At 41.6% G+C, this 22,500-nt stretch overlaps 2 protein-coding genes across 6 annotated transcripts in view; both read left to right on the forward strand.

Annotated features, from left to right (window-relative positions):
* Positions 1-3,783: 3,783 nt before the first annotated feature.
* Positions 3,784-15,100, forward strand: NSMCE4A (NSE4A component of SMC5/6 complex). 2 transcript variants are annotated; one of them, XM_086616724.1, is made up of 11 exons: positions 3,784-4,051; positions 5,540-5,620; positions 6,205-6,335; positions 7,373-7,524; positions 9,445-9,544; positions 11,203-11,293; positions 12,129-12,223; positions 12,992-13,040; positions 13,748-13,839; positions 14,440-14,531; positions 15,061-15,100. In XM_086616724.1, exons 1-10 carry the CDS (start codon positions 3,784-3,786, stop codon positions 14,521-14,523), a joined length of 1,143 nt encoding a protein of 380 aa, XP_086472850.1. In that variant the 3' UTR covers positions 14,524-14,531; positions 15,061-15,100. The 2 variants fall into 2 exon arrangements, with proteins under 2 accessions (XP_086472850.1, XP_086472849.1); XM_086616723.1 differs by lacking the exon at positions 15,061-15,100 and having other exon boundaries at positions 14,440-15,054.
* Positions 15,101-16,173: 1,073 nt separating this feature from the next.
* ATE1 (arginyltransferase 1) overlaps positions 16,174-22,500 on the forward strand; it is an 86,568-nt gene continuing 80,241 nt past the window's right edge. For all 4 annotated transcript variants that reach the window (XM_086616416.1, XM_086616417.1, XM_086616418.1 and 1 more), the window contains exons 1-5: positions 16,174-16,279; positions 16,898-16,961; positions 17,313-17,375; positions 18,648-18,751; positions 19,511-19,783. In XM_086616416.1, coding sequence (XP_086472542.1) covers positions 16,174-16,279; positions 16,898-16,961; positions 17,313-17,375; positions 18,648-18,751; positions 19,511-19,783 — 610 coding nt within the window. The remainder of the gene's footprint in view (positions 16,280-16,897; positions 16,962-17,312; positions 17,376-18,647; positions 18,752-19,510; positions 19,784-22,500) is intronic.

Genomic DNA, 22,500 nt, shown 5'->3' on the forward strand with positions numbered 1-22,500 from the left:
ATTCTCTGCAACAAGAAGATGGAATAGGAATTAGGAGTCCTGACAGCATCCACCTTCTGTCTCACTCACAGCTGCATGGTATGTGCTGTGACAGACTGGTCCACATGAAGAGCAGCAGTAGGCTCTTCCTCTCATTCCTACCATTTCCAAGAGACGTGTAAAGCTTCACTGAAAGAGGATTTTGCGATGAAACTGAAAACTGAATTCAGATTAAACTCCATTAATCTATGTGGAGTGGTCTTATTTCACATATAAATACAAGCTACTGCAGGAATGTGACAGTAATTGTTGAAATCCTTTTATAGTGTACAACGTTCTTGTTAAGGTGAATTTATATGCTGCATGATATTTGTACTATTGGGCTTTTTAGTGTTTCATTTTTTGCTAATGTGGCTTGCCTCTTTAAGGACACTTTTGCTACTACATTGTGCATTTGAGACAAAGAGCAGTCTGTGGACATTTTGCTCTTGTACCCAATGAGTAAAAGGCCCCACTTGTCTAACTCAGCACCAAGAAAGGTCAAACACAGATTTCAAGAAAGCAAGCGTCCTCTTCAGAAACGCAAGATTAGTGTTGGTATGAGACTGCATACAGCAGGATTTCCTCAGCAAGGTATTGAACCTTCTACTGCTTTGCATCCCACCCAGCTCAGCATTTTGTGCTGTATTACAAAATATTTGGAATCGGGAGTATTTCTCACTATGTGTTTGTGTACTGCATTGCACAATGGGCCCCAGTCTCGTTTGGATCCTTTCTTGAGACTTCCTGTGTTAGGGTTCCAAGGCATATTACTCATAATGAATTTGCAATGCAAACTCGACAGCACTCTACTAGTCACACAGAGTATAAGAATAGAAAATTGTTCAATAATCCAAACTACAATTCAGTCATTTTGTACAGAAAAATTAAATATTTTAAACATATGTTTTGAAAGATAGCTTGTGCATACCTACAGTCTGTAGTCCAGCAGAAGTACTCATTTGGGGAAGATAATGTAGATCCATGACTGTACTCTGAAGGAGTTCGATCTATGAAGACGTGGTAGAACGCCTGCTAAAAATACTCTAATAAAAACACCACAGTAATTAGAGCAACACAGTAGTGTTAATCACATAAAGAAATATTAAGTGTTATGTATTTATATCTCGCAGGATTAATTTAAGCCTGGAAATCAAGCAGAGAAAGACAGAAATAAATTCCTAGGTTCCTTGCAATGAAAAGGCATGATTTTTAAAAAGTCATTAGGAAAGCTCCCAGAAATCAACTTGTCACATACAATATTGTTATTCTAATAATGTACTATAATAAAATCCTTATATTGATAATTCGGAACTATATTAAGTGGCATCCCTTGTCTTTGAAACAATGTATTTGGTTAAAATCATCCTTTAGGATAGCTTTGTTGGAGTCAATGGATTCACACAAGGAATTAATTTTGATGGGCACTATCTTTGCACGAATCAGAGCTTGTGCAAACTCGTAAAAAGTTTCATATTAATTGTACCAACCTGCAGTAAGTCGTGCATTTAGATTTTGTCTCAAGTTTCACAACTATGTTAAGTTCTCAGGAGAACCCAACGCAGCTCTGGATTAATGCTCAACTGAATTACGAACATATGAGAAAACATGGAAAACATGACATGACTGAAAAGAAGATTGTGTTTTGAGAATTCAGGGGGATGGAAATCCCTGCTATTATATGTGTTCTTTTAAAAAATCCGGTATTCATCAATGCAAGTAGCATTAAGTTTTGGTTGTTAATGACCTGCTCTCTTAATAAAATTACTTTTATTTTCTGTTAAAATTACAGAATACTTCATCCCAATGCCTTTTCTGTAATAAAAAGTGTACTTCCTCCCCTATCAGTACCATGAAAGATTCCCAAATTTGAAAGTCTCCTGTAACGCTAGCAGAATGCCTTCTTTTTCTAACTTGTTGTATGAATATACATCAACAGTGAGAGAAGAGTCAGCTGGAAGATGTAGTCTTGCAATTGTGAATCCTGCGTAAGAGAACTTGCTTTAGAACCAGTATAAAATTGGACTTATTATTCGAATGATGATGAAGCTACTTCTTTTTGTCCCTCCGGCTGCTTTACCAGAAATTTCCAGCCTACTGAATCCCTCAAGAAGTCACTGCGAAAGTGTGAAGGTTCTGATCTCTTGCTTCCTGTTTCACAGTTTACTGAAATTGTAAAAATTACTAGGCAATTCTGGCACTATGTTTGAGCACTACATACACAGAAGAGAACATATGCACTACTGTAACACTATGAACTCCATGATTAAGGGGCAATACATCCCGTACCCAGGAAGGCAGGAATTAAGCCTCTAGCATGTATTAGCTGTTCCAGATTTCTTACAGATTATAGCAATTTGATATTATTACATCTTCTTTTATTTCTCTTTTCACCAGGATCTTGTGCAAACTCTATATTCACAACTGAAATAGATTGCTAATGATTGTTTCATGTGATTGGTATCATAACATAAAGCAAAAGTCTATTTCAAAGAACTCTTACAGTAGGATCATCAGGATTTCAGAAATAACCATTTAGCACACTTCCTAAACTACTGATGTTTATACAGCAGCTCTGCTATTTATTACGAACTATGAGAAAATAAGGGCAAGGAGCCCACTGCTCCGAATGAGAAGCCAGATCCACCATTACACGAAACTCAACTCTAATGATACTAGCACTGGGAAAGGAATGGAAAGAGAGGACAAACTATACATTAAAGAAATTTTTTAAGTCTGTAATATAAAATGCTCATCATTAAATAACAATTTGAATACTGCTGAATTTTCCAGACTTGTAATGCTTGGTAACTTAAAAATACTGAAGACACATTTCTTCCTGGTAAATTAATAATACGTATTCTTACATTTAGCTCTGCTTTAAGTTTGTCTTTTGTATAAACGATGCCACTGGTCATGACTAACTGATTTTGGAGTCTATTCCACTTCCAAGTATGCTTTTGCTACTTTACTTGCCAGAGCACAGATCCCTGCGTGGTGATTAATCTATACATATCGTATGGAAATAAATGTATAAATAAATGTATTAGAGATGCTCCGTCAAGTACATCATTCCTTTGTCTCCAATTTTCACCTCTTCTGCTCCTCAGATGTTAGAGAAGCTCAAAAGCAGACGAAAGATTGTCATGAGCTGGTGCATCGTTACGTTTCCACTCCTTAAACAAACGCGAAAGTTCTGGGACTTTTCTGCCCAACTTTTAAAAAGCAGAAAAACTGCTTGATCCAAGCGGCACGAAGTCACGCCTCAGACGGGCGCCAGCGGACACTGCGGGGATTTATTCCCAACGATTCAGGCGCAATTTCTTTAGGAACGAGCTCAGGACAACTAACCTGCGCGGCCGGACACCGCCTGGCGGGCTGCCGCGGTCCCGCCCCGTTCCGCGGCCGCCGTTCCCTCCGAGCGGGGCCGCCGGCCCCCGGGCTGCCTCCCGCCGGCGGCGGCCCGGCGAGTGACGCCGCCCGGGCGCGCAGGGGGCTGCCGGCCTCCCGCCCGCCCTCCCGCTCGTCTCCCGCTCCGGCAGCGACCTCACGGGGCGGCGGCGGGGCGAGCGGGCTCCGGCGGCCCCGCCCCGCGCCCTCCCCTCGGGCTTGGCCCTCTCGGGCCGCCGTCGCGACCGGTAGCGGCGTCGCGGCGCCCTGGGCGACTTCCGTGGGGCCGGGTTGCCCGGGAGGCGGCCTCCCGGGGCGCTGGCCTCCCGCGTCTCCTCCGCGCCGGCTCGGAGAGGCCCGGGGCGCCGACCAGCGATGTCGGAGCCGAGCGGAAGCCGTGATTTCTCGCCGCGGAGCTCGGGCGAGGAGCGCGGCCGCCCCTCGCTGCCCTCCACATCGCGCAGCGCCGCCGCGCCCAGACACAAGCAGCAGCGGCTGTCGGGCCGCCCGCCGCCCGCCGGCGAGGACGGAGAGGAGCCGGAGGCGGCGGGCGACGAGCCGCGGCGGCCGGAGGGCGCCGGCGATGAGCGCAGCCGGAGGACGATCCGGAGCCAGTACCGCGAGCTCATCTACAGTGTGCAGCGTAAGCCCGGGGCGCGGCTCCCCGCGGCGGCGGCGCGGCCCGCGCAGGGGGCAGCCGGCCGCGCCTTTCCTCCCCCTTCCAACCCTTTCCTCCCCCTTCCAACCCTTTCCTCCTCCTTCCTTCCTCTTCCTCCCGCTGCCTCCGCTCCAGCGGGATGCCCTTTTGTGCCGGGGAAGCGGCAGTCCTTCGGGTGCCAGGCCGGGAGCCCGTCCTTTATTGTTCGAAGAACTGTTCAAGCTGTCGTGGGAACTCCACGTTCCTCGGCCTGCTGAAATCCTGGGCCTGCGCTTAGATCGAAATTTGTCCCCCAGGAAGGCTTTGTGTGCCCGGGGGGATGGGAAGGTTACGAGGGATTGACCTGCGCTTAGCGCCTGTGGCTGCCTTGGTGCGTGGGAACTATCAGCTTTAGACCTGGAGAGATGCTGGAAGCCTTAAATTTCGCCTTCGTGGTGTTTGGGCTTTAAATTGAAACTGGAGGTACCAGCATCTGCCTGGACCAGAAAGTTACTCTTAGGCTTTCCAGAAAGTAAAAGTCTTTCACTAAGATCATCAAGGCCAGGTTGGGTGAGGCTTTGGGCCACCTGGTGAAGTGGAGGGTGTCCCTGCCCATGGCACGGGGGTTGGAACTAGATGATCTTTGAGGTCCCTTCCAATCCTAACCATTCCATGATTCTATGATCTGTCTGGATAGGTGTGACAGTGCTCCTCCTGTGCGTGTTAGGAGTGCGCTGCTTTTCCCAAGAAAGCATAGAAATGGTTGTTTGAGTTGGCACTGCCAAGTTTAGCAACATGTAGCGCTGGGTGTTTTCTGCACGCTTGCTAAATTCATGGGGTTGTTTTACAAGAAAGTACAACGCAGTTGTACTACTTGTGGTAGTAACAGCGAAAACCAGAAAGTAACAGGTAGAAAAACAACAGTGCTCTGTCAGCGCGGTGAGCGTAGTGTACGCCCTTAAGCAGTGCTGTGAGCAGCTGTTGAACATCTGCAAGCCGTATTAAATCATACGTGTACCGTTACGTGTAAGCAACTGCGTGTGGTATGGTGATCTTCAGAAATCACCATGCATGCATTTTTTGGGGTTTGTTTGTTTCTTTCATGAAGATCTCAGTGAATAACTTATGGGTAGGACGAATAACGTTCAGAAAACTATGGTATCTAGTAGCTGCTTTGATACAGATGTAGATATTTTACTGGAACCGAGTGGAATCTGGGATCTGCTAACATAAATTCAGCCATGTAAGTCGTATTCCCTAGAAGTAAATGGAAAATTACTACTGCAAACTCAGTTAATGCATAAGCATTAATAATAACAGAGCCTACGTAATTTACTATATCTTGCAGTTGATGTACTACAACTATATTCTGTATTTTTGTGTGTATGATGGGCTGTGAACCAGCCAGTTTTGATTGAGGTCTAAGTATGTATTTTGTGATGCTTCTGTATTTAAGTAATTTAGGATTTCGTTTCTGTCCCTTCCCCCCCCCAGAAAATCGTGAGGATATGCTGAGTTCAAAAAGCAACAGACTGACAGAAGCTTTGGAAGAAGCCAATAAACTGTTTAGTGGAGGTAAAACAAATTCTGTCACCCTTATTAGAGGTGTTTGCTTGGCAAGTGTGAGGCCACGATGCCTTATAAACAAAAAAAGGCAAGGGAATGAAATTGAGGTCCAAGTACTTGATCAGAATTTTCAAGTTTAACTTGAAATAGGTATGTTTAGTTGAAGAGAAACTGTTTGAAAAAATTGCTATGAGAAAATATAGTTACTTTAGTGTTTATTTGCACTTAGAAATACTCCTTGCTATATCTTGCCTCTGCAGAACGATGTATGTGAGTAGTACATGTAAAAGATATTAGTGTAGAGGGGTTCATTTCACTTGGAGAGACGGAAAATATGTCAATGAAAAATGCATTTTATTCTTTAAGATAATGTGTTATTTTTCCATGCTTGCTTTTGTCAGTGTTATCCTCTCCTTTTTTCTCTCTCTTTTTAATGCAAATATTATTGTAAGGATAATGTATGTAATTGTGTTAGAGGTCATTGCAATAAAATGATTTACAAAGCTTGGTACCCAGGACGGTCTGTGTGCTATGTTTTATCGTGGTATTTTTAACAATTTCATATTATTAACATAAAGTCTTTTCTGTAACAGTTTCCTGTGCACGAGAAGCTGCTCTGGATGCCCAATTTCTTGTCTTAGCATCAAATCTAGGAAAGGAGAAGGCCAATGAGTTGCACTCTGAGATGACAGCATTTGATTCAGTAGCATTTGCAGAAGACTTGGTAAGTTCCACTCTGAATTTGCTACCAGTTTTGCCAGAGGCTTGCCCTGTTTGTTACAGAACAGTAAAATAAAAGCCTCAGGTTGTCAGGCAGTACATGACAGTTCTGATGGAATTTAACCCTCTTCTTGTGAATGTCTTTGACTAACGTTCAAGTTAGTGTTGTTAATTGTTTTCAACTGTGTTAAGCATTTCCAATATGAACTGGGGGAAATCTAACCTAAAATGCAGACACCTTGTTGCGTTGCTTTATCACAGTTCAGCCAGTTTGTGCTCATAACATGGTCTTTCACACTTTTTTAGTACTCACTGTTTTGTAGTTTCCCAGTAGCTAAGTAGTTTCTTCATCCTGCCCACTCCTTTATTTGCTTTTGGATGGAGTTCTTGAAGCCATGTGTCACTGACATGAAGTGGAAATTTGGATTGCTTGTGTGCTTTTAGACTGGACTTGTTTGTCTCTGGCTGTGACTGACTGGAAGAGTCAGTTCAGAACAGCTTTGAAACAGATTCTTTTTTTTTTTTTGTCCTGAAAATTTTCTCTTATGTTACTGTAGATTAATAAGGATTCAGAGTCTTTGATCAAGTCTAGAGCTCTGCAATATAAAAACCCATCAAGTTCAATTGTTTTATTGAAGTGTTTTCCTGGAGAAGTCTGGATTGGTGGATGCAGGGTTGGGCCAAATAAGTTGTTTTATGGTATTTGAGGAGCTAGGCTTCCTCAAAGTGTATGGTGTTCAGAAACTGTGAGCTGTGTTAGCTTTATAGTGCAGTTTTTTTGCTGCTTCATACATCACTGAAATTCTGTTGGAATATAGACAGTTTTATTTACCTATAGCTTTTTTTTTTCATTGCTTGCTGAACACAAGTCTGCATGTGAGTGTTTTTCTGTTTTCATAGTATCTTCAGGAAAGTCAAGGTTCTTATGTGATTATATTAAATATTAATATAGCAGGACAAACACTGTAATATAGTATTTCACTGTTAATGTATCTACTAATCTTTACGTGAGTTTTCATTGCAGCTTTCTTTCTTTTGTAGCTAACCTTCATGGGTATAAATCGCATAGAAGTAGAAGAAAATAGTAGTGATTCTGAGGGCATTTCAGGTGGCTATTTACCTAGTAATGCCTGGCATAAACTGGGAGAAGAAGCAGAAAAGTACTTCAGAAGAGCACCCACTTTTCACTATATGTAAGTTTAAGTAAGGAAATAGTATATGTTGCAGCACAAGCTAATGTCCTTAATTGACTCTTATCTTTAATGCCCTGGGCTTGAACAGAGTTTGATCTGGAGTCACAGAGTGTCAACAAGAACTTCTGTGTGGTCTCTGTTCTTATGGTACAGTGAACTCCTTGTCTCCAAAATATTTCATAGTATTTCTCTCTTTGATTTTGGTGTGGCTGGAATACAAAACAATATCCCTTGTATCTAGTAGACATGGCAAGGTATTCTTGATTTACCTGTTTCAAACCAAAACCAGTAGAAGTGTTCCTTTTTCCTTTAAAAGCTGGCTCTTCCCTTGTCTCTACAAGCTGCAGCCAGAACCATGAATAGAGGAACGTTTTTTCTTTCACCTGAGGGTTGTATTACTGTGAAGAGACCAACAGTTGCTCTTGCTCATCTGTTTCAGTGAGTTGTCTCTTAGAGTCTTGCTTTCTGGCTCTGCCTGCAGAAGAATTCACCTGATTACTGGCAAGCGGCCCTGCGTAGAATCGGCGTCATCTCTCCTTAGGCGTAGGCAGCCCGTGTAGTAGGAGCCTTTCCAGCTGCTGTCCAATAACCCTTGGTCACCTGAGTGTTAAGTTGGACAACACTCCAATTCCAGTCTCTCATGAAGTCAGCCTACAATAGCAGGGTCTGGTCCAATTCAACTATCAAGAGTGGAGCCAACAGAATGTTGTTCAGTTGTCTGTGCTTTTGCGCTTGTTCCACCCCCTGTAAGTGTAAGGAAGTCGAGGAATGCAACAACTGGAGAGTACAATATCTGATGTTTCATGTTGGATAGCTAATTGAGATGTTTCAAACTTGTGTTTGCGCTTTGAAGCTGTACGCTCTAAGCGATAAGTATGTTTTCCAATCATTTTTATAATCTTCAGGCAAAACTGACTGCAAGAAAGGCTTTTTGCCTCATTAGTTGCATTTTGATGTTTTAAGGAATGATGGACTTCTTTTGATGGACGACGTGTGAATATTAGCAAGTGTTAATTTTAAATAATAAAGCGTAGTCCTTGGTTTAGGACAAGAACTACTTATTTCTGACTCCGTCTATTCTATCTGAGGCCTGAGGGTTTTTTTTTTTTTTTCAGTCAGTCCATGACTTCTGAAATTGAGCCATCACAACTCAACCACGATAGGGAAAAAGATGTGCTGCAGAATTTTTGAGTACCTGCTGAACTAACTTGAATTGAGTCTCAATTCGCACTCTCTCCTTTAGGCATCTAACTTGGTGGAGATTCAAGGCAACCAAAGTTAGGAGCCTAAGTTCCTTATGTAGTCAATGGAGAGAGGTAAGCACTTCCAAGAAAGTGCCTAAATCTAGCACGTATCTTACACTCGTGTTATTTAATGAGAAACTTGAAATCTCTTCTTAGTAGTGTACTGAATGTTCTATTGATGGACTATATTTTCAAACAAAATTTGTGTTTGGTTTGTTTTTGGTTTTTTTTATGAAAAGCTTACTGCAAACCTGACCTTAGAGAAACTAAACAATAAAAGAAAAGGAGATAAAGATTGTATGGAGAGAGTCTTCAGGCAGAAAAGTTTGTAATAAATTCAAATGGAAATATTGGAGGATACCAGATACTCTGTTTCATTTCTTAACTAGTTTTAAGAAAAGTAGATTTAAAGTTTTCAGTTAAAAAAAAAAAATTGGAATAATTGCATCAAATTTTATACATCCTGTTGATAATTCTGGTATGAGGCTGCCAACATGTACTGGGAACGACATTTGGGGATAGTTGTTTACAGACATCTCTAAAGGTGATCGACTTTGGTTTTAGATATCAGTCATTACTTTGCACTTCTATCAGGAGATAGCTGCTCAGTATATAGATTTCTCAGCATGCAATGTAAAACACATTTCCATATATATGTTCTCTTTATTTTGGTTAGGTTGGGATCCTTCAAGTCTGATCCTCCTGTACCAAGGCAAAGGATTGAGAGGCATAAAAAGGCTACAGGAGGAGAAGAAAAGCGGGCAATGCCTGCCCAGGTTTGTGGAGTGTTACCTTTAATGATGACTTGGTATGGTATAGTTATTACAAGTGACTTTTAAATCTTTCTGTTCATGTTTTGGGGTTTGTAGTTATGAACTACGTAGTCTAAAGGATTCAGACTTAATTATTAGGCTTCCTACAAGAAAGACGGGGAGAGGCTGTTCAGGAGGGCCTGTTGTGATAGGACAAGGGGTAATGGTTTTAAAATAGAGGGAGGTAGATTCAGATTGGATATTAGGAAAAAATTTTTCACCATGAGAGTTGTAGAACACTGGAACAGGTTGCCCAGAGAGGTGGTGGATGCTCCATCCCTGGAGATGTTCAAGGCCAGGTTGGACGAGGCCCTGAGCAACCTGATCTAGTTGGAGATATCCCTGTTCCTTGCAGGGGGGTTGGACTAGATGACCTTTGAAGGTCCCTTCCAGCCCTAACCATTCTATGATTTGTTTTGTGTGGAATGCAGTATTTCATTCAGTGGAAGGAAGTAGGATTTACAGACTGATATTTTTATTTTTATTTTTTTCTTCCCCAAGTTCAAGATAGGTTATTTACTCTGATGCTTATTACTTTGAAAGGGAACAAAAAAGAAACTTCTTTACATTTGCGTGTTTTCAACTTTTATTTAAAAACTATCTAACTGTGTGGCATTTGCACGGAAATGCGGTTAACAGCAGCAGACTAATTAGCAGACTTAAGCAGTATTTTCCCTGCTTTCTGTTTCCCTGTTCTTTCTGTCTTACTGTGGCAGAAAGGCAAAAGTCTGAGAATACTTACAGAGAGGCTTATATTTGAAACTTGGAAAAAATAAACCATGTTGTTATGGGGAACAGCTGACTTAATATGACGGTACATAGAGGCAAAATGTTGAATATGTCTTTTTAAATACAGGTTATTTCTGAGCAGGTTGCCCAGAGAAGTTGTGGCTGCCCCATCCCTGGAAGTGTTCAAGCCAGGTTGGATGGGGTTTTGAGCAACCTGGTGTAGTGGAAGGTGTCCCTGCCCATGGCAGGGGGGTTGGAACTAGATGATCTTTGAGGTCCCTCCCAACCCAAACCATTCTATGATTCTATGATTCTGGCTGTGTTGCAAGGTGGTTGAAGGGAAAGGGTTAGCTAACAAGAGCAGCAAACAGGTTACTGAAGTCTGTACTTGGAAAGTGAATTTGTTACTCTGCTGCTGCTGATACTTGAAGGATGATTTGGGGTATCCTGGTTTACAGATAATGAACAAATCTGTAAAATCACAAGAATCGTGTCCTTTGGCCATGTCAAGCTTCATGCCTTGACGTTTTTCACACGTAAACTTAGGAACCTTTTCTGAAAAAAAAACCCAAAAAAACATCTTAATGAACTTCCTTTCTATGCTTACAAACTTCTTCAGTAAACTCACAGATTCCACGGAACTACTGGAAAGTAAGAGTAGACCTGTAAATAGGCTCAAAACATACAAACTGTGGCCTGTCAGTTTGATATTGTAAAATGGGAGTTAATTCCCAGAGCACTTTGTAAGTTGTCTTATGTTTGCACAAGTGTGCTTGTAACTGCATGTGTGACACAGAGAGAAATATCATTTATGTGCTCATAAAAGGCCCATTTCATGTTCTTGTCTTACAACAGTTGGTCATTTGAGGTGAAACTATGTTACTTTTTTCCAGTTAAAAAAAATGGAGGAGTCTCATCAGGAAGCTACAGAAAAAGAGGTAGAGAGGATCTTGGGAATATTGCAAACTCATTTTAAAAATGATCGTAAGTATGAGTCAATTAAGCTTTTAAAGCATTATTTTGAGAAAAGGAATACTCCTAACCTTCTACATTAAGAGTGGTTAAATTACAGTAACAAAATGAGGTGAAGTGGAAATCTTTATGTGGAAGGGTATAACTGACTGTATTTTTTATGAACGCTAATCAGTTGCTGTTTGATTGCAAAGTTAATTTAAATCCTGGCCCCTCTCTTAGTAGAGCACGCCGTTTTTCAGAAGGCAATCAAATATCAAAAATCTTTCAGCCTGGAGAAGAGAAGGCTCTGGGGAGATCTTTTAGCAGCCTTCCAGTACTTAAAGAGGGCCTACAGGAAAGCTGGAGAGGGGCTTTTTACAAGGGTGTGTAGTGATAGGACACGGGGCAATGGATTTAAACTGAAAGAGGGGAGATTTAGGTTGGATGTAAGAAAGAAATTCTTCACTCTGAGGGTGGTGAGGCACTGGGACAGGTTGCCCAGAGAAGTTGTGCATACCCCATCCCTGGCAGTGTTCAAGGCCAGGTTGGATGAGGCTTTGAGCAACCTGGTGTAGTGGAGGGTTTCCCTGCCCATGGCAGGGGGGTTGGAACTAGATGATCTTTGAGGTCCCTTGCAACCCAAACCATTCTGTGATTCCGAGATTCTATGAATATTATCTAGAAACTTTGTTTCTTCCTGCAGGCAACTGTGAATTCAGCATTGTAACTAAATTGACAGAAACATTCAGTGAGCTTTTGAAAGGAGTACTGGCTTGCTTAAATCTGTGTTTACATATATTAGCTCTGCGTGTACCACCTGTTTGTTTGTTTGTTTGTTTTAACAAATGCATTTTTGCATCTCTAGCTGACACACCTATTTCCTTCTTCGACCTTGTGATTGATCCAAACTCTTACGCACGCACTGTGGAAAACATCTTTCATGTGTCCTTCCTCATAAGGGTAAGGCATGACGTGGTTTTGAAATCTAGTTTTGGATATTGGAATTATCTAGGAATATTGATTTGTTGGGTTTGTATCTTTAATATTGACAGATTGAGATTTAAATATTAGGAATCCTGATTTGTTTCCTACGGACAGTCTGTGATATTTTGGTAATTAAAAAAGAAAACACTTGACAGACTAGTTTTTTTTATTAGATTTTTCTACTGCGGTCAATTTACCAGCAAAACAATAGTGAAATTTTTGTTGTCGATACACTCTTCAAAGAGGGGTTCTTGCTCACATTATCTGAGGTCATAGAAGAGTCGTTACAGCATTATTGAGGTTGTAGGAAAGTATGTCAGTGCAGTGTTTTATGTTCTTTTCCAATCTGTAGATTTGCACTTCAAACTAAGGTTGTCTAATAAATAAGATGAATTTGGGAAAAGAGAAGAACTTACAAACTTTTACTAAGCTCAGGTTTGTAGTGAGTAGTGATGTGATGATGAAGGGTTAATTCAAGTGTATTTAATGAATAATAATGACTTTTCATAAATCAGTTTTTTAATAATCTGATAGTTACCAACTGTCCCATATCAGCTGTATTCTTTATGAATAAGTGCTATACTTAAATAATTTTTCTTATTTTGCGTGCCAATTAAAATTCTTTATCAATATATGTTCCTGTTGATGGTTATGTAATGTATTAATTAAAACCATGAAATCTCAGTGCATTATCCTAATTAGATAGTTCTAATTTCTGAAACTTTAAATCCTGCTGTCTTTTAGGATGGTTTTGCAAGAATAAAGCTGGATGAGGATAAATTGCCAATCATAGGTAAAATCAGCTTTAAAAGACTATAATTGGGTTTTGTTACAGCATTGAAAAGCAGCTGCATCTTATGTGTTTACAAAGTTTTAGGGATATTTTTAGCTGCCAGAGTAGAGATTTGGGGATGTGCAGTGAGTGTAAGTGAAGGCATGAAGAGATTTCTGAGTGACTGAAAGGACTGAGTCTCGAAATACCGAAACATGGAAAAAGGCCATTATGCTGATCCATACAAATTAATTCTATTCATAGAAGTAAAAGGTTATTACTTTTCCTTTGAAGTGATGTTTTCGCTAGTAAGTGTATGAACATTGTTACGCTTTGCTGAGAAAAAGATATTTTTGTGTGCAAGAAGTCTCCTTTGTCTGAGTTGGGAAGTGCTGCAACGTCGGGAGTTGAGAGCTGGAAAGGAAGTGCCATCCTATGTGCGAGGTTTCTGGCTTTCATTCCCACAGGATATCAATGGGATTAAGATTTTGATGAGATTTCATAAAGGATTAAATATTTGGGTCCTTCTGGGACTCTGAGAAATGTTAGTCTCTAAATTTGTAGGAGGTGAGATTAAAGAGATTTTTTAAGCAGCACATGGTACAGGCTGTTGAGAGAGACTTAGTGGAGTACATGTAATTGATTTGCTTTTTGTGAAGCTGTTATGTTCCTGGAGGAAACCGGCTTTACAAGTGTAAAGACTATGAAAATTCCTAAATTTTGAACAGAGCCTTCAAAAGACTATGAGGCAAAGGAGAATGACGGTAGTGCTGGAGCACGGAACCAGGTTGTCATCTCTCTGAACCAGCAACAATGGAAGGTATAGTAGATAGCACATGATACTTTGGATTATTAAGGATCTTATTATCATATTCTCAAGGATGCATTCTTGTCTTATTAAGGATAAGAACGCATCTGAGCGCTGTGTTGTTCTGTACTCTGATAAGTATTCCTGTATATATTATCACTACACTTAATTTTATGAATTCCAGAACAATCCCAAATGTAGTGAATGCTTTTAACTGCAAGAAAACTGAGAATTGGGATAGCAATTTAATCTTTGATCCTTGAAGCCTGGTCAGTTTAAGCGCTTTTAAGTTATGCAGTGACTTGTCTTTACTGTTTTATATGAGGACTGCACAAGTATGGAATCTCTTTCTGCCCTTATATATGATGCGTGCTTCTAGAGGGGAAGTTCTCCATACAATTTCCTCACTGCTGTTTGTAATAAATCTTGGACAAAAAGTATTTTTTTTTTTTAGCATATACAACTCTCCTCCTTTGTCTGTCACTCAGAATGTGCAGAAGAAACTTAGTAATTTGAAATAACAGTGCTTTAGTATGAGAAACAGTGGTAATCATAATTACATTGAAATAGTTCACCTCTTGTAACTGATGTGCTCTTGTTGTCTCTGACCAGGAGATCGTAGAAACATTTGAAATAACAGAACCCATGATTAGCCCTCCTTGTCATAGAAGTGAAGATGAAATGGAGACAGATTAATTCTTCAAGTAAGTTCTTGTAGTAAATCAAAGTAAGGATACAATGCATGAGTTCCTGATGCATGTGGAAGAACTGCAGGGAAACTACCTGTGACTTACAAACCATAGTAGAAAAACTATAAGCAGGATAACTGTATAGTGTCTAGAATGTGTCTATATTCTTGATCTCTTCATGGAACAAAATGTCATCTAGTCTTCTATGTAGTAATTAACTGAAAAAAACCCGTTATTTTTACATTTGATGATCAGTTAAGTGATATGGTTGAGTTAATTTTTGGAACTCGGTACTCAGAATGAAATGCTGTGAAGAATCATAGCTTAGTTTTTGTACTTTTTTTTTTTTTAACCTACTGACATATGATGTTGTTAAGAGTAGTCTGAAGAAGGACGTAGGGAAGCAGGAAGGGAAGATGGCCTGGTTCCCTCTAAAGTCCTTGAAACAATAGGATTGACTTATTTTGTTGTCGCAGTTGTTTGTTACATTCCAGATCTTAATGCATATTGTCTTATTGTCTTCACTTTTCTTCTTTTCCCCTAGGTGCCTTAAAGAAAATATTTTAAAATGTTTCCTTTGGAAAAGATTTTATATGTATATATTGTAAAATTAAATTTATTTTTATTTGAACATCTCGACTCTTTATATAAGCTGTTTTGTTTATACCTGTCCCGGAGTTGTTACCATATACTTGCTATTTATTATGGCTTCGTTTACTGCTTTATATAAGTTTTCTGAGACTTACAGTCTTTCATAGAAAGGAGGTGCTGTCCCCCTTCTTTCATCCCGTGTCTCTCACCAAGAGCATGTGGAGTTTACACGGTTAACCATCTCCGCTCGGATAATATTGTTATATAAATGGTCTTGGGTGCTACAGGAGAACAATTGGTGTTGTCTCTTCCTCTTCTTACTCTGCTGGAAATCGAGGTTTGACTTTGGAAATTTGGTCTCAGTTACGGATTAAAATTCCTCCTTCCTTTTATTTTTTCTCAAACCCATCACGCGCGTTTGGTTTTGTCCCTTAGGCAGTCCAGCCATCCTAGGCCATGGAAATATTTTCTGCAGAATGAACAAAGCGTGGCTCCACCTCCAGAAAACGCTCTTCCGAGGACCGCCGTCTCCAGCGTTTTTAGCGCTTCTTCCTGCCTTTTATCCTGAGGCAGGGTTCCCGCTCGGGGCGGTGGGTGCGAGCTGATCTGGGCGCTGCCTGTTCGCGCAACCCAGCCAAGGGCGGGCGGCCGGCCGGCCGCGTTCCGCCCCGGCCCGCACCTCGGAGGGCAGCGGCCTCCGCCGGGCGCCATGCCTGCCGCCGTGGTGGAGTACAAGGGCTGGAAGGAGGGCTACCGCTGCGGCTACTGCGCCTCGGAGCGCGGCAAGGTCTCCGCCGGTAAGCGGCAGGCGGTGCGGCGGGCCGGGGTTGCCCGGGTGCTGCGGCGGGGGGAGCGCGGCCGCCCTCACTAAAGATGGGGGAGCTTGCCGGGGCGTGTGGAGGAGCCGCCGAAGCTGCCCGCGGTAAACATGGCGGGGCCGCCGTTTCCTGCTGGCGCTGCTCCTGCGCTGCCCGTAGCAAAGATGGCGGCGGCGGCTGTTTCCGGGTGTGCCGGGGTGCTGCCCTGAGCCGGGCGGCGGGGCACGGCGAGCGGGTCAGCGGGGGAGATGGCGGCGGCCGGCGGCGGCTCTCCCAGCATCGTCGAGTACTTCGGCGGAGACGATGGCTACCGCTGTGGCTACTGCAAGAACGAGACCGGCAGCCTGTCCCACGGTGCGGCCCGGGGGGTTGTGAGGGGAACCGCGGGAGGGCCGGGCCGGTGCTGCTGGAGAAGGGGCGGCTGGAGGCTCCGGGCTGCGCCTTCCCGGTGCCGGCGGTGCCGAGGGAGGCCCGCGAGCGGCGGGTAACGGCCACGGCTCGGCAGCGGCCCCTGTCCCGCCGGGAGCGGGCAGCCGCCCTTCCCGCCGGGAAGATCCCGAACCGGGGAGCGGGCAGCCGCCCTTCCCGCCGGGAAGATCCCGAACCGGGGAGCGGGCAGCGCGGTGCCTGACACAGCGCAGTGTTCCTGGCTCAGTTTGACAAAATTAAGGAGCAGTTTTATCCCATTTTGTTGGTGTATCTGTGGGAAAGATCCCAAGCAGAGAGGTAAACTGTTTGCATTCCAAGGTTTGTGCTGTGATTTGTTTTTTTTTTTTTTTAACACTTAATGTGGGTGTTGGAATCAGTAATTTACAAGATGTACGAATATGCCAAATCCTTGAAAAACATCTCTTGGAAAGTCACCGTTAGCTGCTCAGATTTTCAGTAGTATTTCTGTAGAACCGGTTGTAATTTAATGTTTTAAAGCATAACGGTGGTCAGTCAAGTGTGTTGCCATATTATTTGTTTCAGGTATGTGGGCACATTCAATGACGGTTCAGGATTACCAGGATCTCATAGACAGAGGATGGCGAAGGTAAATTTAAAAAGAAAATACAAAGCCACGTTTTCAGTTTTGATTCAGAATCCAGACTTAAAATTTAGGTCTATGAAAACAGTTAACTAGTTTCTGTAAGTAATTGAAGTATTTGTCCAATGCTCTGCAGCTTTTTGTGGCGTGATGCTGTTGGACAGGAAAATATTTGGTTATTTTAGAAGGATAGTATTTTAGTATAGCAGCAAAAAGCTGAAGCAAGCAAGCTTGCTTCTTGACTTTTGTTACTCTTCATGTAATATTTTGATATTATGTTAACAAAAATGGATGGTCTTCCATTTATTTTGTAGTAAAAGCAACAAAATATCAATACATATTTATTATTGTTTTCAGAAGTGGAAAGTATGTCTACAAACCTATCATGAATCAAACGTGTTGTCCTCAATACACAATAAGGTAAGAAGCCCAAAATATACGACTGGAAGTGATTTGACCGCTTCAAATGTATTCAACCATCTGTGTTTACTGCTTTAAATCCAGGATACTTGGAAAGTTTATCAACTTCTAGTGATACTTTGAACACTAAATATGTGTTGTCGAGTTTGTGCACAGGCCCGTCAGCAGCTCTGTGGTGTTTTCCTGTAAGCAATCTGTTAAGTGTGTGCCCTTGCCTTTTGCTTCTGGTTGCAATCCAAAGAAAGAGTCCTGTGATTGCTCTCTTGCTCACCAGTTGCAGGTGAACCAGTATGTGTGTATTCAACACGCACTGCTGTAGTAGCCCAAATAAGAGAGACTGTCAGTCAAATAGGTAGGAATAATTGTAGATACGCTTTTCTGACCTTAGTAGTTAGCATCTATGCTGTATCCATAAGATGGGTAAGTGAAAAATTCTAGTCTATTAGCCTCCTAGGAAAGCTTTTTTATGCAGTGCTTGAGATCATCTTGGCATATTTTAATGAGCATAGTGATTCTCCCCCTCTACTCTGCCCTCGTGAGACCTCACCTGGAGTACTGCGTCCAGTTCTGGAGCCCCCAACACAAGAAGGACATGGACCAGCTGGAGAGGGTCCAGAGGAGGGCCACAAAGATGATAAGAGGGCTGGAGCACCTTTCCTATGAGGACAGGCTGAGAGAGTTGGGGCTGTTCAGCCTGGAGAAGAGGAGGCTCCGGGGTGACCTTATAGCGGTCTTCCAGTACCTCAAGGGGGCCTACAAGAAAGATGGGGAGAGGCTGTTCAGGAGGGCCTGTTGTGATAGGACAAGGGGTAATGGTTTTAAAATAGAGGGAGGTAGATTCAGATTGGATATTAGGAAAAAGTTTTTTACCATGAGAGTTGTAGAACACTGGAACAGGTTGCCCAGAGAGGTGGTGGATGCTCCATCCCTGGAGACATTCAAGGCCAGGTTGGACGAGGCCCTGAGCAACCTGATCTAGTTGGAGATATCCCTGTTCCTTGCAGGGGGGTTGGACTAGATGACCTTTGAAGGTCCCTTCCAGCCCTAACCATTCTATGATTCTATGAAAACGTACCATGAGGGGTGATATTATGCAGTACAAGGCAAGGAAATTTCCTTAACTCAAAAATGTTGATAAAATATTTGACCGCTTAAGGTACGGAAACTTAAGAAAGAGTTAGAAAATACAGTGTAACTTTTTAAAGTGGTTCCTTAACATTTTTTCCTGAAGTAACCTTTCACAAAAAAAAGTCACAATTTTTTCTTTTTCAGGTGCCAGGCTTTGCGTTTTCAAGCCTCCAAATCTCACAAGAAAGTTCTGAAGAAAATGTTGAAATTTATTTCCAAAGGAGATGTTTCGAAAGTAGTGCATGGAGGTAAGAAATTCTTGGTGTTTGAAAACCAATGCTGAAGTTTGAAAGGAGAATCAAGTACCTGCTGGAGCGATGGAATACACTTTGATTTTTGTATGTAGTCTCATTTATAAAGGTCTTTATAAAGTGTGTTTTGAATCAAGGGCAAACTCTGTAGCTGACTTGCTGTATTGAATAACATGTTTCCTTATGTTTTGCATAGACCAGCTTATTTCCTTTTTCATCTTTGGGCACGTGCTTACTTTCTAGCTGGATGCTGTAGAGATTTAGACCCTGTTTTTACTTCTGTCATAAAAGTGATAATCTGGAGAGGACTAAGCAGGACAGTGAGTGGCAGAGAAAAGGAAGAGCAAACAGGAAAAGGAGGGGTTTTCTTCATCCCGTTTATCCAACACCAAAACCATCTGTTCTCAGTCGTGGTGGAACTTATGTTGGTTCTGAATCGTTATAATTTGCCTCTTTTTTCCTATGTGTTGGGTTTTTTTTATCTTTGTTGGTTTTGTTTGTTTGAAGTTATGGCATGAGATTAATTGACTGTCCCATTTTAGTGGAGAAAATGAAACTGTTCTCATAAATGAGCTGGTGCTAGTAATTTGAGGTCATACAGGAAGGTTCCTCTTTTCAGACTACTGCAAACAGTCACTTTATCTGTTGGAAAACAGTTGTAAAATTGGAAATGAGTTAATTTACTGTTAATTGTGCAAAGTGTGAGCTGTGATTATACAGAGAGAAAAAACTCACGTGCTTTTTGATTGTTTACAGAAGAGCCTATGGATTCCCATGTAGAGGATGTGGTCACGTGTGATTTTGCATACAAAAGTGAATCTCATGTCAGTCTGTCCGATCTGACTCCCCTGAGTGTGGATCACACAGAGAGGGTGGAAAATGAAGACAAGGACACAGGAGAAGCAAAAGAAGAGGTGAACGAGCAGAAGGCAGAATTGGATTCTCTTCAGATATGTGCAGTTAAAGACACACCAGTCCCTGGAGGACCATCACATTCGGCTAAAATTGTTCATGCACCACCGAAGCCAGGTAGTCAAATTTCTAGTACTCACTGGAATATACTATCATGATTTCACATGTTGTTGAAGACCTTTTTATCTTGCCTAGTAATTCAAAAGTTGTTTCTTTTTATTCCCTGTACTCTTGCCACTGTATGGAATTATAGTGCAGAAATTGAGAGGTGCTGTGTGTTACTTGTTTTCTTAGTTTTTGCTCAAAGTTGCATTGATTTTTCATTATATTTGTTTTTTTTTTAGTTTAGTTATTGAGAACATGTACCTACAGCTGATGATTTTCTGTAAGCTCTTTAGATTGCAGTCAGATAGGTCAAGGTGATTGAATCTCATCAGACATTGAGACCAGTTTCCAGTTCATGATACTTTTGTGTACTTTCCCTTTCTTCTATAAGACGTGGTGACTCAGGTTTTATGTTCCTCGAGGTCTGGTTGTGCAAGACAAGGAGCTGAACACAGCTTTGGGGGATGCTGCAGGAGTCCCAGTTACTGAGCTAGGTTAAGCCTTAACCTTGTCTCTTGTGCAGCAGCAGGAAATCAGCTTAAGACCCCACAAAAACACCCTAGGTATTGGTTTTGTATTTATTCATTTCTGCAGGTCATCTTGTTGTTACACAAATTATATTGTCTACACCCCGTGAACACACCTCTGTGAATAACTTATTTCAGGCTGTATTTCTTATGCTTTCGTAGACTATTTGCCACAGACCTAGCTGGCGTTGGAAATACATTCAGTATATTATTGTGGGTTTATTTCTTAGACTTAAAGGAAGTTGTGTACCTTTCTGCTGATTTGAAAAAAAACCCAAACAGCCAAGCAAAAAACCAAACCCTGAAAACCCCACAAAAACAAAACTTTTGGTTCTCTATAAATACTGATATTTTCTAGTTGAGCTTTTCTATCTGTTTGGAAGCTTGCCTTGTTTTAGGTTTTTGATAACTTTAGATTAGAAAAGCATTGTCAGAAGAGAATCTGAAGTTATGAAAAACTGTAGTAATTTCTACTTTTTTTTTTCTTGCTCTGAACTTAATATTTCATTCTTTAAGGAAGTACAGTAAATATATACAAGAAGTAAGGCAATTGCCCTCATTTTACTTCCTGGTGCATTTATCCAGTACGACAGCTCTTACGTGCCAAAAACTGAAGGTAAATGCTTATCCATTTCTGGAGCTTTGTGTGAAACTACATCGAATATTGGTGGCCTTTCTATTATAATACTAATTTTAATATTGTGATCACTTTTTTCAGTATGGAAGTTATCCGTCAGTCAAGGTTTTGCATCGTAATTGTAAATTTTTCTGAAATGCTGTGTTTGGGCTGAATTTGAACATCAAATCTTTACTCTAAAAAAGGATAATAACATTGTCAGACATCTGACTGCAATCTTTTTCGTGTGATAGCTCTTGTGGTACCCCTTGCTGTGGCATGAGAGTCTGGAGTCTACATCTGCTTCTAGTGGTGTTAAGCTTTTCACATGACTTGTTATGACAAGCAAAGCCATATGTCACAGCTGGTGGGTGATCCTCTCCATGGTGTGATGATGCAGAGTAGTCCCTGAGGGTCCCCGAGGGGGGAAAAAAAGAAATGCTGGAAACTCCTGCAACCAGAATGTGCTTGCAGAGTGCTGCGGGTTACCTCTCCTATGTCTTCTCTTGTGTCCTGCCTGCTTTCTTGTGGGACAATGTCAATTTCTGGAAGGAAGATGGTAAGGGGTGGATGAATTATTGTCAGAATAATTCATTTGACTAACAGCCTGCACTGGAAAAGAATCGTAGAATCATAGAACAGTTTATGCTGGGAGGGACCTCAAAGATCATCTAGTTGCAACCCCCCTGCCATGGGCAGGGACACCTTCCACTACACCAGGTTGTTCAAAGCCCCGTCCAACCTGGTCTTGAACACTTCCAGGGATGGGGCATCCACAGCTTCTCTGGGCAACCCGTTCCAGTGCCTCACCACTCTCACAGAGAAGAATTTCTTCCTTAGATCTCATCTAAATCTCCCCTCTTTCAGTTTCAATCCATTATCCCTTGTCCTATCGCTAAGTGCCCTTTCAAAAAGTCCCTCTCTAGCTTTTGAAGGAGAAAAAGAAGGTAGAATTGCTGACAGGCTCTGTGTGGCCCAAAGACTGCAGATGAGGGAGCCATGTCTTACAGATCATGTTTCTAGTTTTGCATAGCATCTACAATGGCTTGTATATTTTTTTCTGAATTGTAGTTAGCCACTACATGGTGAGCAATGTCAGTTAAAATCCTCGTGAAGGCTGGATACTGTTTTCTGCATGTGTTGGGACATCTTCCTAATTCCACGCACCCAGTGCATGTTGTGCCAGTTTTTATAAGAACTTCCAAGTACTTTTTCATTCATAAAAGGTTTTTGTCTCCTACTATAGGTTGGCTAATTTCAAGTATAATAATCATTGTTTTGCCCTTAATGAACACTCATTCCAATTGGTTCAGGTTTTCCCCAGCTTAACAAGGAATTTTACATCCAACAAAAAGGAAAGTTTTCAGAAATGCTTGATTAGAAATTCAGTAGTTTTCTAGGGCATAGAAGCAATACTGTTACACGTTCCTGGAAAACTTGTCCGGAATTTTTAAGACTGCATTTTATATTTTGATTTTTATAAAATGCAGTCAAAACTTCTAATAGCCCTCATATAGTTTGCAGTTTACATAACTTGTATTTGTTGTGCAAATTTTCGAAACCCTCTTGCTTTTTAAATAATTAAT

Source organism: Tauraco erythrolophus, chromosome 9 (genome assembly GCF_009769465.1).
Source record: "Tauraco erythrolophus isolate bTauEry1 chromosome 9, bTauEry1.pri, whole genome shotgun sequence".
NCBI classification, from domain to species: domain Eukaryota; kingdom Metazoa; phylum Chordata; class Aves; order Musophagiformes; family Musophagidae; genus Tauraco; species Tauraco erythrolophus.

What these genes read in the sequence shown, in the direction of transcription:
- NSMCE4A (XM_086616724.1), top strand. Translation starts at nt 3,784, where the DNA reads ATGTCGGAGCCGAGCGGAAGCCGTGATTTCTCGCCGCGGAGCTCGGGC. An exon ending in GCACCCACTTTTCACTATAT is followed by an intron (nt 7,525 to 9,444) that starts GTAAGTTTAAGT and finishes TATTTTGGTTAG; the next exon opens with GTTGGGATCCTTCAAGTCTG. An exon ending in ATGTGTCCTTCCTCATAAGG is followed by an intron (nt 12,224 to 12,991) that starts GTAAGGCATGAC and finishes GCTGTCTTTTAG; the next exon opens with GATGGTTTTGCAAGAATAAA.